The following is a 16,413-nucleotide window of genomic DNA, read 5'->3' as shown; positions in this document are numbered from 1 at the left end:
CATATAAATTACACATATATACACACATATATGTGTGTATATATAATTTAATATATAGGCATATATTAAAGAATTGCACTTGACTTGACCTAAAAGTTCTTTTTCGTTCCAGAAATTAAAACGTTTTCTGGGAGAGAACAGCACACGCTGGGCACACGGTGGGGTGAGGAGGGAGAGCATCAGGAAGAATAGCTAATGGATGCTGGGCTTAATACCTGAGTGATGGGACAATCTGTGCGGTAAATCACCATGGCACACATTTACCTATATAACAAACCTCCACATCCTGCACATGTACCCCTGACCTTAAAATTTAAAACAATTTAAAACCACATTTTCATGGGCCCCCAGAACACCAGGCACTGTGCCTCCATGATGGGCAGGGAAGTCAGCTCTGCGCCAGTCACTGGCAGAGCCAAGCTCTCTGGGAATAATTGAGGGATTTGCACTGTGAACTTGCTCCAGGGAGAGCTGCAGGCATCAGATGCTGTTGCTGCTTCACTGGTTAGACAATCCTGTCCGGATGTAGGCACAGGAATCCACCATGAAAGTCTCAGACAGAGGCCTCTGCTGGTCACCATAGGGCGGAAGCTTCTGGCGGCACTCACTCACTGGATGGTGACTCTTCTCCCAATTTCTTATAAGCTGTTCCAGCTGGACAATCACCCGAAACATTCCATCAAGATGCATCTGTCTACATCTCCAATGATTTCAACGTGCCCAAATCCAATGGTCATTCCTCAGCCCACACCTCATTTGACCTTTCAGCCCCATTTGATAAGGTCGATCCCTCCCTCCTCCTGTGGCGTTCAGGGAGTCACATTCTCCTGGGATTCCCTCCTGCCTCCCTGACCACACCTCGGTCTCCTGCGCTGGTTGTTTGCCTTGTCCCTGACACCTTGACATAGGAATGTCCCAGAACCTAGTCCTTGGACATCTTCTCAGCCAAGTCTCATTCTCTCAGTGACCTCAACCAGAGCCACAGGCCTCAGTCTTCTTCTTTCAGATGCACCCGCCTTACTGTCTCTTCTCTGCTGGAAGGGCGGTGCCATGTGGGTGAAGATGTGTGTTTTCTTCACTGATGCATCTCCTGGGCTAGGACAGTGGCCGCCACGTATTAGGTGCTCCATCCATATTTTCTGAATGGACCAAGGAATGAGTGAGGAAGAGCACACATCCTGGCCTCAAAGAGGGTTGGGACTGATAAGATCACTAAGTACATTTACCTTCTTCTTTTTTTTTTTTTTTTTTTTTCCCAGATGGAATTTCACTCTTGTTTTCCAGGCTGGAGTGCCGTGGTGCGATCTTGGCTCATTGCAACCTCCACCTCCCAGGTTCAAGAGATTCTCCTGCCTCAGCCTCCCGAGTAGCTGGGACTACAGGCGTGTGCCATCACACCCAGCTAATTTTTTGTATTTTTAGTAGAGATGGGTTTCCACCATGTTGGCCAAGCTGGTCTGGCACTCCTGACCTCAAGTCATCCACCTACCCCGGCCTCCCAAAGTGCTGTGATTACAGGCGTGAACCACCACGCCCAGCCAGTACCTTTGCCTTCTTAAGTGCCTCGTGGTGTGGGGATCTGAGTCTCAGATCCAGACAAACCATGTTTTGAATCTGCCTTTTGACCCTTCTCCTCTGGGTGACCTTGCACAAGCGTTTCTGGAACTCAGTTTGGGAATAAGAATATGTATCTCTAAGTGTGGGACAGAATCCTACCAGAAGATCTCCATAAAGCTGAGGATGCAGCTCTGAGTGGAGCAATGCAACACTCCCCAACCCCGGAATCATGTTCTCTGTCACCATCAGCATCCTCGTTCTCATCAATAAACCTGCAACACCTTGCCCCTGGTGACAAAGCTCTGCACGCACATAATATGACCCAATCATCATAGCAGAAATGGCAGAGAAAAAGGGGTAAGGGGTGACTTCTTTCCCCATTTTAAAAACATATCAACTAAGACTACGAGAGGTTTGCCCCATATCATGCAGGGGAAAGTAGAAATAACTAGACTTCAACTTGGAGCCTATGGATACCGAATCTCATGATCACTTTGTTCTGGTTTCACATCTTCATCTCCCCTCTTGCTCCCCCTTCCACCAATCCAACTCCCACCAAGTGCTATGGACTTTACCTGCTAAATACCTCTAGAAGCTTCTACCTCCTGGGGCAGGCCAGCTCCTCTCTCACCCTGGCCACAGCCAGCTCCTCTCTCACCCTGGCCACCTGCCTTCCTACCATATCTTCACACTACAGCCTCAGGGAACTTTCCAGAATGTGAAGCTCATCATGCCTCCCACTGCCTAGAATCCTTCATGGCTTCTCGTCACTCTAGGGTTAAGACCTTTGCATGACCAGCAAGGGTCTCTGCAGTCTGAGCCCAGAAGCCATCTCCAAACTTGTCCTGCATCATGTTCCTGGCTCTCTGTTAGATTCATCTGCATGCATCTCCCACTGGCTACCAGAAAAATGAGATGCACCCTGATGCGCCCCATCAGAGTGCAGTTGCAGGCTCAGTGTGCACACGTGTGCTTGGCTGTGAGCTTGTCCCTTCCCCATGAGGACGTGGCCCACTCCAGGCTGGTTAACTACCACATGGAACAGTACCCAGCACATAGTGGCTGCTCAATGTGTTCGTTGAATACTGGAATGAATGAAAGCACACACAGGCTCATGCACATTCACCTCTGCATGTTGGAGCCTCTGTGCAGGCCTTCTCAGGCCTTTTTCTGCAGCTGAGAAGGACAGATTCCAACACCCAGGCTGGACTCAGGCCCCATCCCCAGCTCGTTGCTTCCTTACCTTCAGTCCCAGCTCCTTTCTTCTCAAAGGCAGCACACAGACGCTCGAGCACCACACTGTCACTGGAGCCCTCTACATGGACTTCCTCATCCAAGACCCAGAAAAGGCCTTTGGCATCCTGGGCACCTCCTCCAGCTGGTAAGCGGACCTGGTGGGAGACCCAGGATTCATTGAAGGGCCCTGATCCCCATCAGAGGCCTGTCTTGGGCTTCTCTTCCCACCGAAGGGGAATGGGACCATCCAAGTCCCAAGCATCAGGACTCAGAATGTGCCTACCCAAAACCAAGCTCCCATTCACCCCAGACTCAGTGTTGAAGCCACGAAACGACAGCAACTGCTCATTTGCAAGCTGTCCAAATCCTGCCTCTGTGCTCACCTCCTGTGTGGTCTTGGGCAACTTACTACACTTCTCTGAGCCTTGTTTCCTCCTGTGTAATGGAGACTGAAAATACCTTCCTTGGAGGGCCGTGGTGAGGATTTAACAAGGGGAACCTTCTGGGCATTGCACATTTCTAGATACATACAGGCAGCTGGTCTATTTGTGCACAATCAAATGAGAAAGGATTAATTCTGTCTGCCTCGTTTCCTCTAAAAAGTCCTTGTATTCTTTAAACTAAAATCTTGGGGAGGAAAAAAAAACAATAAGCACTCAAAGAACATTTCAGAGAAGGTGAACATGATTCAATAGCACAGACGTAGAATTTTAAATCTAGCCATAAGCTTCAGAGACCATCTAGTCAACCCTGTAATGGTGCATATGGGAAACTGAGAGAGGCCTGGGGAGTTTAAAGGGCCTCTCTGAGGGCCCACAAGGAGTTGGCACAACCAAAAGAAGGCCAGCAAGTGGTTATAGAGGAAATGCAATATGCACAGTGACCAACTGTCCTACTGTGCCCGGGACATGAAACTTTCAGTGCTAAAGCTGGGAAAGTCCTATGCAAACCAGGACAGTTGGTCACCCTAACTGAGGAATCCACACCCCTCAGAGGCCTGGAGAGGGGAAGGGGGCACATCCAGGGTCTCATGGATGGAGAGCCAAAGATGCAGAGCTGGAACTGGATCCCAGGCATCCTTCACCTCAGCCTTTTTCATTGGTGCTGAAACTGATAGCCAGCCCATGCTCAGAAGGTCCTCAGAAAATAGCTGTGAAGGTTGGGCATGGTGGTGCATGCCTATAATCCCAGCCACTCAGGAGGTTGAGGCACGAGAATCGCTTGAATCCGGGAGGCAGAAGTTACAGTGAGCTGAGATCATGCCACTGCACTCCAGCCTGGGTGACAGAGTGAGACTCTGTCTCAAAAGAAAAGAAAGAAAGAAAAGAAAAAGAAAGAAAGAAAGAAGGAAGGAAGGAAGGAAGGGAGGAAAAGGAAAGAAAGGAAAGGAAAGAAAGGAAAAAGAAAGGAAAAAGGAAAAAGAAAGGAAAAAGAAAGGAAAGAAAAGCAAGAAAGCAAGCAAGAAAGACAGAAGGTAGCTGTGCAGCCACAGGTCCTGGAGACTACCCTGCCCCCTGCCCTTCCCAGCCAACACTGCTAAATCAGCCCTTCAGGTCTACCCTTTCCCAGGAGAGGCACAGGTGAGGAAGCACAGTGTGGAAGGAAATAAACCAGACAGATGCCAACCAGAACACACTGAGCTGAGAACAGCCAGCCGGGCTTACACAGGAGAGGGCTTTGCAATGATGGGTGCAGCCCACTGTGTGCCAAGAGAAAGTTTGCAAGCCAACTCTGGTCAGCAGGAGACAAGGAAGGAAGAAAAGGACAGGGGCAGCCTGCAGTGTTAGATGGCAGGAGAGATGCCACCAGCAGGGTACCTCCTGTGTGCCAAGCATCATATCAGGTGCCTTATGTGCAATATCTCATTGATGTTCACAGCAACCCAGAGAAAATAGCATCCCCATTCTGGAAATGAGGAAACTGAGGCTCAGAGAGGTGAAGCAACACACCCAAGGTCACCAAGATTGGACCCAAGCATGGCAGGTTCCATGGCCCAAGCACTTCTGTACTAAAATGTGAAGAGGAAGACAAAAAAATCAAGTGAAATTGTCACGGGCAGTTCTGAGTTGAGCAGAGGTGCAGATCTGGGGTAGCAAAGTGAGTTCTAGGGATGGAGAGAGTGAGGTAAAGACTCAGCTTCCCTCAAACTAACGCCTGTCTGCCCCTAAGTGAGTTCAGGGCCCTGCACCCAACATGGTCCCCTGTTCTCCAGTCCCCCAAGGTCCCCAGTCTCTTCTGGGAACAGCACCTTCATTCAAACATCTGACCTTTGCAGGCCAGAGTGGCCGGAGGCCTCTGGTCGTGAGCCCTGAACTCACTTTGGCTCAGGCCTCAGCCTCCCAGGCATGGGGCTAGTCTAAGACATAGACTCAGACATAAAGGAGAGCAGCGGTTCTCAACCTGATGACGCTTAAACTTCCATTGTTCAGGCCACAACCCAGACCAATTAACACAGAATCTGGGGGTGGGTCCCAGGCATCCACGTTTCCAATGATCCCGGGGTGACTCTAGGTGCAGACGGCATTGACAACTAGTAGACTGAAGACTCAAATCCACGAGCATTTCAAACATGGCCAGCCGGCATCTGAGAGCCTGGGCTGGCTGGGCCCCGTGTTACCTGAGAGGGATTGTGATCCACAGCAGCCACAGTGGTCCCTGGGGAGGGCTCTGGGAGGTCAAACTGCACCGGAACACCTTCCTGGAAAAAAATCGCAGGATTTAAAAGTTAGCGCTTTCAGTGAGCTGAAGAGGGAAGAAAGTTTTGAAGAAGGAAAAAGCGGAGAGGACTTCAATCACCTCTTGGCCCTTTAAAAAAAAGGTTTTAAAAATTTTGGCAAAAGATACATAGCAAAAAAGTTACCATTTTAGTCATTTTAAGTATATAGTTCAGTGGTATAAGACACATTCACGTTGTTATGCATCCATCACCAGCAACCATCTCCAGAACTTTCTTCATCTTTCAAAACGGAGTCTCTGTACCCAGGAGACTTAACTCCCTGTTTCCTTCTCCCCTAGCATCCTGCTTTCTGTGCCTCTGATCTTGACTTTTCTAAGTAGCTTATGTAAGTGAAATCATATAGTATTTGTCCTTTTGTATCTGACTTACGTAACTTAGCATAAAGTCCTCAGGGTTCATCCAGCCTGTGCCATTTTGTCAGAATGTCCTTCCTTTTGAAGGCTGAATAATACTTCCCAGTAAGTGCGTATCTCGTGATGTGCATATCTCATTTTGCTTGTCCATTGCCTGTCAATTGCAATCCACACGTGGGTTGCTTCTGCCTTTCGGCTATTGTGAATAATGTTGCAGTTTGGTGCACAAATACCCGTTTGAGTCCCTGATTTCAATTCTTCTGAGTATATACCCAGACATGGAATTGCTGAATTACGTGGGAATTCTATTTTTTTTATGTTTTGAGGTCCACCATTCTGTTTTCCAGAGCGGCTGCACTATTTTACATTGCTACCAATACCGCACAAGGGTTGAAATTTCTCCACATCACCCCAACACTTGTTATTTTCTGATTTTTTTTTTAGTAGACATTATAATGTGTGGGAGGTGGTGTCTCAATGTGGTTTGGATTTGCATTTCTCTTACAATTTGTGATGGTGTGCTTCTTTTTGTGTGCATTTGTAAATCTTTGGAGAAATGTCTGTTTAATTAATTTTCCCAGTTGTTAATGAGGTTGTTTATTCATCACCTTTTAGCCTTTGTGTGGGAAGAAAAATTGTCAATCAACGCTCCAATGACATTCTGCTCATCATACAGGGTGTCAGCCATCACGCTGACAGCTTTATCAGAAACTGGTAACTCAGTCCACACTTTTAAAATATTTACTGAGAACATAATGAGGCTGAGTGTTCGGTGCTGGAAGTAACAAGTGTAAACTATGAGGAATAATAGTTGCCACAAAAAGGTCACCAGAAGCCAGGTGCGGTGGCTCACGCCTGTAATCCAAGCACTTTGGGAGGCCGAGGCAGGCGGATCACCTGAGGTCAGGAATTCGAGACCAGCCTGGCCAACATGGTGAAACCCCGTCTCTACTAAAAATACAAAAATTAGCCGGGCATGGTGGCAGGTGCCTGTAATCCCAGCTACTTGGGAGGCTGAGGCAAGAGAATCACTTGAACCCAGGAAGAAGAGGTTGTAGTGAGCCAAGATCGCTCCATTGCACTCCAGCCTAGGCAACAAGAGCGAGCCTCCATCTAAAAAACAAAAAATTTAAAAAGTCACCAGAAATGTCTGGGAAGTGCTGTGGACAAAGATGTTCATCACAGTATTGTCTACAAAGCCTCGAACTTAGAAACCACCCTGATGTCTATAGGAGAGGAAATACAATCAGATGCAACCACTGCAAGCAGGTTTACTAAGATTTGTAAGTGAAGGGAGGTGATGTGAACAATGTAATACTGTGAGGAAAATGAGAGACAACAAACTCACGTGTACAGGAAGATCCAAAATCCACAGACAACATAATAAAGGGAAAATGGTAAAAACAAACAAACAAACAAACAAACAAAAAAAACAGAATGGTAACAGTGGTTGCCTCTGGATGGGAGGGCTAAAGGAGATTGTATCTTTTAGTTTCTTTGTACTTATATGAAGTTTCCAGTGTTTTAATTAAAAATGTATTACTTTGATAATCAGAAATAAGTGAAATATTATGGGAAAAATAAAATAGCTGTTATACTCTTTATTCTTGTTCATTAAATGCTCAAAACGGCCCCTTTGGGGAGTATGGTAACAATGACCATAAAACAACCCCAGTTCTCTGCACTTTTCTATATCCATACTCTCTGCAGTGACACTGCAGTGCCTCCATCAAGAAGTGGAGCCTGTTTTCCTACCCCTTGAATCCATGCTCAGCCTTAGACCTGTTGTGACTCACTGAACACAGTGGAAGTGATTTTGTGCAAGCCTCAGGTCTAGGCCTCAAGGTCCCCTGCCCACTTCTGCTTGCTCTCCTGGAGCCCTGCCCAGCGCTATGAGGACAGCCCAGGCTAGCCTGCTGGAGGATGAGACATTTGTAGAGCAGGGACAAGGTTACCCCAGACAAGGCCTGCCTAGATCCGCTCACAACCAGCTGATCCCACACGTGAGAGAGCCCCGCCAAGATCACCAGAGCCATCTACCCCAACCTACACCTGAATCTGAACACAAGCTCAAGAACTATCCTGGACCAAGAGAGCTGTCCAGGCCATCCAGACACTTGTGAGCAACAACCAAAGATTTTTTCTAAAACACTACATTTGGGGGTAGTTTATTATGTAGCATTATTATGGCAAATCGTAACTGATACAAAAGTATTATTATCTCTGTTTTCCACGTAAAAAAATCGAGGGTCAGAGAGGGTAAGTGCCTTTCCTAAGGCCACACAGCCAATAAGCGACAGAGTTGGGATCAGACCTCAGGTTTCATCAGCGTCATCTGTTTGAGATCCATTTATGTTGGTGCTTTATTTTTATCACCAACTAAAGAAATGACTGTAACTTCAATACTTATTATTCTATATTATTGAACTGATGAACAATATGGCCATTTTTAATATTCTGCCAGTAGCACTTGTTGCAATAAAAGTGGTCACACCTTCAGGGAAGAAGGTGGGAGTCATATAGGGAACTGAAAATCCTCTCATTTTCACGTGGGTGATAGAGACACACGTATGTTCATTTGGGTAAATTCACTGAGCTATATGCTTCTGATTTATGCCCTTTTCTTTGTAATTTTTTGTTTGTTTGTTTCGAGATGCAGTCTCTCTTTGTCGCCCAGGCTGGAGTGCAGCGGCACAATCTCAGCTCACCACAACCTCTGCCTCCCGGGTTCAAGTGATTCTCCTGCCTCAGCCTCCCAAGTAGCTGGGATTACAGGCCCGCGCCACTGCGCCTGGCTAATTTTTGTATTTTTAGTAGAGATGGAGTTTTGCCATGTTGGTCACGCTGGTCTTGAACTCCTGACCTCAGGTGATCCGCCCACCTCGGCCTCACACAGTGCTAGGATTACAGGCATGAGCCACTGTGCCTGGCCTTATATTTCAACTTAACCTTTTTTTTTTTTTCTTTTTTCATGAGAAAATAAGGACTGGCAGGATCAGGCCTGTACATGCTTCCTGGTTCACACACAGAGTTCCTCTCAGGTGCCTCCTAGAAGAGGAATTGCTGGGTTTTGGGGTGCATGCACCTTCAACTTTGTGAGAATCACCGTGCTGTGCTGCAGAGGGGTGTGCAGCCCACTGCTTCCACCCACCCACAGGACTCGAAGGACATTCCCCACTCGGGCAGATGTAGACTGACTCTTGCAGGAGCCTTTTGCTTAAGTGAAGCGGGAGAGGATGAAGCAGTCATCCCAAAGAAAGGACAGCCATGGAAGCAAGGCCTGGGGAAGTCCAAGTTCCTTGGTGCTTCTGGGCTGCGGGGTTCAGAAGGTGGCGGGAGGAGGCTGGACTGTGGAGGGAGCAGCAGAGGTCTAGGGAGCCAGGCCTGGGGAAAGGGCTTTGTTCCCCGGTGAACCGAACAGGGTGAAGCTGCAGGCTACTGGGGAATGGGAATCCCACACTTCACATCTGACCTCACACCCTCCATGGAGCTCTGGTGAGGGCCCTGCTCCAGCCCAGGCCTACCTCTCGGTATCGCTGCAGCGTGGAGACAAAGGTCCGCTGGTAGAACAGCAGCTGCAGGCGCTCATGGGCGTAGTTGTGGCACAGCTCCTCGAAGGTGGCCGCCCGGTCCTTGCCCTGGTGCCGGGGGTTCTGGAAGCCTGGAGAGTCCACCACCATGATGGAGGCCATGGAGAGATGGTGGGAGGAGAAGGATCTAGACAGAGAAGAGGGAGGTGAAATGTCTGAGATGGCATGGAATCTAGGAGCACACTTATCCAAGCCTCCAGTAGAACTGGTTTCAAAACTAAGCTCAACTCTTACAGGCTGTGTGACCTCAGGCAAGCTACTTAACCTCTCTGAGCAGGGGTTTCCCCAACTGTTAAATGAGGATGGGGGTGAGTAGATTTATCCCAGGGACAGCTATAAGGACTAAAGGAATTAAACTGCCTCCCACTGGCCCAAAGTAAAAAAAAAAAAAAAATGACTAGCTTAAGGTCACCCAGCAAGTCGGCTACCATGTGAAGCCTAGGCCCTCCTTTCCTTTCTTCAGAGGCCTATTAAAATCAAAAAACTATTTTATTTAATACATCAGTTTACAAAATTCTTCCAAGCTATCACCTCCTTGTATTCTTCTGATGAATCTGTAGGGGTGGACAGAGCAGGGATTATTCACATCAAAAATCAGGACTTAAGAGACTTTAGAGCCAGTCATATGTGGGCTTCAATCCTTGCTCTGTGACAGAGAGGATGTGTGTCTCTGAAGAGTTGCCCAACCTCTCTGAGCCTCCACCGTCTCAGCCACCGTCTCAGTTAATGATGGTGACTAGCTCAGAGGGCTGTTGTGAGGGTTGGGTGTGATAAGCTTCCGTGGCCGTGAAAGCAAAGTTTGCCACGTGGTTAGTGCTCAGTAAATGCCACCTGCTATCATCACCATGAGTATGATCAGCTAGGAGCTTTGCAGGGCCCGTAGTTGAACCTTGGTTCTTCTCTTGTTTGCTAAGGTTTTCCAACTATAATATGGGGATAATAAGAGCAGCCACCACATAGACATGCATGAAGATAAAGTCGGTTAATTCTTGGCAAGACAGACACCTACTAGGTGCTTATAAATGCTGTAGTAGGTACTTTGATCATCAGTGCAGCATTTCACAGACGTGGCCTCTGAGAACCCAAACCTCGAAGCAGCTGCCCTTCACTGGTGAAGGCAGTTTCCTCCGCCAGCAGTTCATTTCCCACTCCCAGTACTCCCTTCTCTAAGCACGCATGATCCCCTTGGTTTCTAGATAATATGTCTGTGGGCTCAGATGGTAATTACTTCGGCAGCGTCAGAGGGACTTGATTCTGTGTCCACGACAACTTGGAGAAACCCGGCTGCTCTGTTGCTACGCGCCAGCCTCATCCCTTTAACAGGATTTCAGAAGCCTAATTATGCTTTCTGCTTTCACAGAGGAGGAAGGCAAGCCTTTGCCTAGGCTCTGGATTAGCTCTGCTGAAAAAACGGCTTCAAGGGTTTCCAAGCATGGGCTCAGTGCCTTGTGCATAATGATAGAAAACAGAGGCTCCTCTGGCCTGCAGCCCCACAGAGGCACATCAGAGGCACACCCCGGCCCACTCCAAATTTCTACCATGTTGCTCCCATCCCCAGCAAGACAATTTTGAAAAATAAATGGATGAGAACAATGTGCTAGGCTATTCAGGGGAACTGAAAGTATGAGATGAGAATGTGGCATTGTGTTTGCATCTCGGTTCTCCCCTTCACGCTTTAGTCTCCTCCTCTGTACAATGGGTCCATGTGAGTACTCGGTGACGCAAAGCAGGTTAAACAATTAGTACAATCCCTGGCCCTCAGTAGACATTCAAAAGTGCTTAGCTTTTATTGTTGGTATTTTTACAAGAATTTGTTTTGTTTTGTTTTGAGACAGAGTCTCGCTCTGTCACCTAGGCTAGAGTGCAGTGGCGTGATCTCGGCTCACTGAAACCTCTGTTTCCCAGGTTCAAGCAATTCTCCCTGCCTCAGCCTCCCGAGTAGCTGGGACTACAGGCGCCCACCACCATGCCCAGCTAATTTTTGTAATATTTAGTAGAGACAGGTTTTCGCCATGGTGCCAGGCTGGTCTTGAACTCCTGATCTCAGGTGATCCTCCCACTTCAGCCTCCCAAAGTACTGGGATTACAGGCATGAGCCACCACGTTTGGCCAGGAAGAGTTATTTAAATTCATTTTTTCTTTTAATCCTCACAACAGTCCTTGGGGAGAGAGCTATTGTACAGACGAGGAAAGGGAGATCAGAAAAGTGAACTGATTACTGACCACACAGCCAGTGGGTGGCCAAGGTGGAAATTAAACCCAGCACTGTCCACCTTAGAAACCCTCTCGCCAGCTGAAAAACTGCCACTTTGCTCAACTGCCCGGTATGTGAATTCATCTGTGCACCTGCAAAAGGCCAACTGTGTGCCTAGGGAAAGGCCCCGTTACCTGTTGATGAGTGAGACCACGGCTGCAAAGAGCTCCTGGTACAGGCCCGAGGCCATCCCCTCCACACACTCCACTCCTGTCATCTTGAGCCCTGGGAAAGAGGACAGAATCAGCATTCTTGGTTAGGGATCTTGCCTGGGGCCAAGGACATCACTGCAGAGCAGCAGGGGCCACTCAGCTTAGAAAATCCTTCTTTTCTTGCCACATCCCTCCACTGCTGAAATTATTTCCCCAGGTTCTTAGGACAAAGTCTAACTGTCCTATCAGGGCCTACAGGGTCCTATGTAACCTGCCCTACCTTCACCCCAGAGTGATCTCCTGCTCATCCCTCAGGGCTCAGCCTAAATGTCACCTCCTCAGGAAAGCCTTCCTTGACTACCACCACCACCACCACTAGGCCAATCCCCAGCTCTACCTTGCTTCTAATAGCACTTCCCATAGCATAATCTTTCTAGTATAGTTATTTTATTAACCTGTGTCTCCCTCATGAGGCTGGGTGTGCCCTGAAGATAGACCCTGTCCCTGGGTTTATTGATCTTTAAATTGCCAGCGTCTGGCATAGAGTAGACACTCAGTAAGTGTTTATGATTCCTTTTCTGGAAAGAAATTTGGCTATTTTGTATTAGAAGTCATAAAATGTTCGTATACTGGGACCTAATCATTTCACTCCTAGGCTTTTATTCTAATGAAACATTCAGAGAAATAAAGCTTGCTGGGGACATAGGTTCTTCCAATTGTTGATTAAATTGGCAAAAATCACTTTTTTGAAATGACTTGAGTGCTCAACAATAGAAAATGGGTTAGGTAATTTGTAGTCTGCCCATACAAAGGAATGCTTAAAGTCAGGTATGAAGAATATTGAATGAGATTGGAAAAGTGCCTACCTAGAATGTCAGGAGGAATATAAAAGCTCAAAAACTATAATTACAGTTGTGGACTCGATTTTGCTCTAACACACACACACACACACACACACGCATGCACGCACGTATACGCATCCCATTACAATCACCAGCCTTGATTAGGGTGCACTGAACAAAGCAGAGTGAGGAGTGTAGGGGGTCAGATCACAAATTATGTCCCTTAAGTTTTAGTTCCGTCTAAAAAACTGAAAACACAGTTTCCAAATCGGTGTGCACTAGTGCCTGGAGGAGTAATTCTGCTTGTACATTCCAGGCAGCCCACTGCAGCCCCGAAAGCATTTCCCACCCCTCCTTGGAATCCACCCCCAACCTGGGCTGTTGCTAGGCAACCCGCAGCCTCCCAGCCTCTCTCCTAAGCCGGAAGGTCCCCTGCCTGCTTAATGTCTACTCTTGAGACCTCAGCCTGAGAGGTTAACTCAGACTCACAAAGTGGTGACTGCATGTGTCTGTGCCTGTGTGTGATGCGCCCGTCCTTAAGTATGTGTGTGGTGTTTGTGCCTGTGCATATGTGTGCACATGTGTGCTTGTGTCTATGCATGTGTGTGTAGTTGTGTGGTATGTGCATGTGTCATATATATCTGTGCACATGTTTACACACACACATGCCATGTATATCTGTGCATGTGTGTGGTGTGCATGCTTGCAGTATATGTGTGCTGGTGTCTGTGCATGTGTGTGTTCATGTGTGTGATTCTGTGGTGTGTATCTGTGCACAGGTGTGCATACACAACTGGTGCTGTGCATATGTGTGGTGTGTGCATGCTTCTGTGAATGTGTGTGTATGTCAAAGTGGAGAGGTAATCTTCAAGAAAAGCACAGCTCACACCAGAGCACAGACCTGAAAGGAGATACAGAGGGCCAATGGGGTCCAAGTGACATTAGCCCCTATGCCGAAGTCCCTGGAAGGTGGAAGCAATGCCAAAGGTGCAAAGGAGCTCCAAGAGACGGGTCCCAAAACCACAGCTCACAACACTTCTACTCATTAATCCCAAACTCTGTTGTCTCAAGGACAGCAGCTCTTAGAGAGCCCCCAAAGATGCACAGAGGCTGCAGACTTGGGACTCGGCAGATCACATCCTCGGCAGATCACATCCTTGCAGGTACAGTACAAAGTCCTCCTGCTTTTCCCCCACGGCAGTTCAAAACGCCCTTGTTCTTCCAGCTGCTCAGGCCAAAATCCTAGCAGCCACTGCTGGTCTCTGCCCTTCTCTTAGGGCCCACGCTAACACCTCAGCTTGTAAACCAGACCCTGAATCTGTCCCCACCTGCCCCATCTCCACAAGCACTTCCCACCACCACCTATCACCTGGTGAGTTTTATAGGTTCCCAGTGGGTCTCCCTTCTCCCACTCACTCCCCAACCTTCAACCAGGCTGAGCTTCTTAAAGCCAAATCATGCCATCCCCCTGCTGAAGGCACTCCAAGGCTTCCCAAGGGTCTGAGAATAAAAACCTTCGTTTATAAACCCTTAGTGAGCTGACCACACCTTGCTCTCCACCCTCATCTTCTCCCATCCGTCCACCTCGCACCAGCCATTCGGGCTTTATTTCCATTCCTCAAACAGAAAGACTAGTCTTTCCCCTACCTAGCAGGTGCTCAGCAAACATGAAATCCAATGGAAATGCATTGGTCCATTGGCCCTGCCCATGGCATCCCCTCCCCACAGCGCGGAGCTCCCTGCCAGGTTTCAGCAGCCTTCATGACCACTGAACCGAGGTAGTTATTTGAGCATTAGCATTGACCAGGTAGAAACAATGTCCCTTTCCACCCACGATGGCTTCCCCTGCACCTAACACAGGCCTTCATAGCGTAGGCCCTTAACAAATCTTTGATAAAAAAAAGTTAAAGAATGCTGGTGTATCCCCAGGAGCTGGCCCAGAGGGGGCCCAGCTCACCCAGAGAGGCAGCAGCCTCGTACCTGAGCTGGTTTCCTCGTCCTCGAGGCCCCTTTGGCTTGGCCCAAACGTCATTTGCTGGATGATCTGTCGAAGGTGGTGCTTGAAGGTGGCCGTGTTCAGCTCCTCATACTCGCAGCCGAGGGCCTCGGCTGCATAGTTTGCCCACTCAAACCTCATGAACTGCTTCCGGCCCACTGCACAGGGGACAAAACAGAGGCGTGGCAGTGAGGCCCTGGGCATGGGGGGGTGAATGAACGCCCAAGAGGACCCCGGAGAATCTCAGCACCCTCCCAATCTCCAGGCCAGCCCCCTCAGCAGGGAGCTTGGACAACCGCCCAGGCCTGGACCCCTAGGCAATGGCCCTGGAGGAGTCAGCTTTCCCAAGAGACTTGCTTATCAGACTTCCTTGCCATTTGCATTTTTGCATTACTTACTTGTTCTTTCTTTTTTGCTTTTCTTTTTTTTTTTTTTTCTGAGACCGGAGTCTCGCTCTCTCGCCCAGGCGGTGGCGCCATCTTGGCTCACTGCAAGCTCCGCCTCCCAGGTTCACGCTATTCTCCTGCCTCAGCCTCCCGAGTAGCTGGGACTACAGGCACCTGCCACCACTCCCGGCTAATTTTTTTGGATTTTTAGTAGAGACGGGGTTTCACCGTATTAACCAGGATGGTCTCGGTCTCCTGACCTCGTGATCTGCCCGCCTCGGCCTCCCAAAGTGCTGGGATTACAGGCGTGAGCCACTGCGCCTGACCTGCATTGCTTACTTTTTCAAAGCGATTAAAAATATCATGGGGAAGCACTCTAAATGTGAAATTGGGGAATAGTTAGTAAAATTAGGATTGATTCGCCCACCCACATATCCATTTACCTATCCATCCAGGCGTGCACTATCCCCTGCAAGCCGCCTACCTATCTTTCAACTCCTCATCCAATCACACATCCAACCATCTAACCAGCCATCTGCTTACTCTGTACATGTTGACTGAGCTCCCTCGATGTGACAGGCACTATGTCTGCCACCGAAATCAATGAGCAAGACAAACAAAGTGCCTGTCCTCATGGAGCTTATAGTCCGTTGAGGGAGTGTGACAGTAGACAAGTAAACAAATAGATAAGATCATTTCTGGCCATAAAATTATAAAGTTCCCTCTGCTCTCTGCCAAACAGAAACTAAAGCAGGGTGCTGAGATCAAGAGAGACTGAAGGAGTCGTTTGATATCTATGGTGGTCAAAGCGGGCTTTATCTGAAGTCGTGATACATTAACTGAGCTATGAAGGGTGAGAAGGAGCTACTACATAAAGAACCAGGGAAGTGCTTCAGAGGTTGAAGGAGGAGGCAGTGCAAAGGTCCTGGGGCAGAAATGAGCATGGTGTGTTAAAGGAATGCCAAGCAAACCAGTGTGGCTGGAATGTAACGAGGTGGGGAGAGGAACCAGACGGGATTAAAGAATCAATGGAGAGCCACTCTCTGGACTATTATAAGGCCATTTAAAATTAGCAACAAAGACCCTACATACCATGGACAATGCTTACATTTGAATGCCAAGTGGAAAGCAGATTAGAAAATGACGTCATGGTATGACATCAACTGTGTGAATCATTCTAAACTGCTGTAAAGAGTAATAAAAGGGAAATATAGCTAAATATTAACCATCACTGCTAGGTAAGGGGATTTTATATTTTCCAATTTTTTTTTTACCATGGTTGAGCACTAATTTTTTAATCTATATAAAAA

At 48.0% G+C, this 16,413-nt stretch overlaps 1 protein-coding gene across 1 annotated transcript in view; it reads right to left on the bottom strand.

Annotated features, from left to right (window-relative positions):
* MYO18B (myosin XVIIIB) overlaps positions 1–16,413 on the bottom strand; it is a 316,623-nt gene that overhangs the window by 221,085 nt on the left and 79,125 nt on the right. The window contains exons 12-16 of the mRNA XM_011975366.1: positions 14,702–14,875; positions 11,862–11,952; positions 9,408–9,600; positions 5,411–5,491; positions 2,801–2,948 (exon numbers count right to left, since the gene is read on the bottom strand). Coding sequence (XP_011830756.1) covers positions 2,801–2,948; positions 5,411–5,491; positions 9,408–9,600; positions 11,862–11,952; positions 14,702–14,875 — 687 coding nt within the window. The remainder of the gene's footprint in view (positions 1–2,800; positions 2,949–5,410; positions 5,492–9,407; positions 9,601–11,861; positions 11,953–14,701; positions 14,876–16,413) is intronic.

The sequence above is a fragment of the Mandrillus leucophaeus genome, unplaced genomic scaffold (assembly GCF_000951045.1).
Source record: "Mandrillus leucophaeus isolate KB7577 unplaced genomic scaffold, Mleu.le_1.0 Scaffold154, whole genome shotgun sequence".
NCBI classification, from domain to species: Eukaryota; Metazoa; Chordata; class Mammalia; order Primates; family Cercopithecidae; genus Mandrillus; species Mandrillus leucophaeus.
Note: the sequence above shows the minus strand (reverse complement) of the source record. Positions and strands in the feature narration are given on the sequence as shown.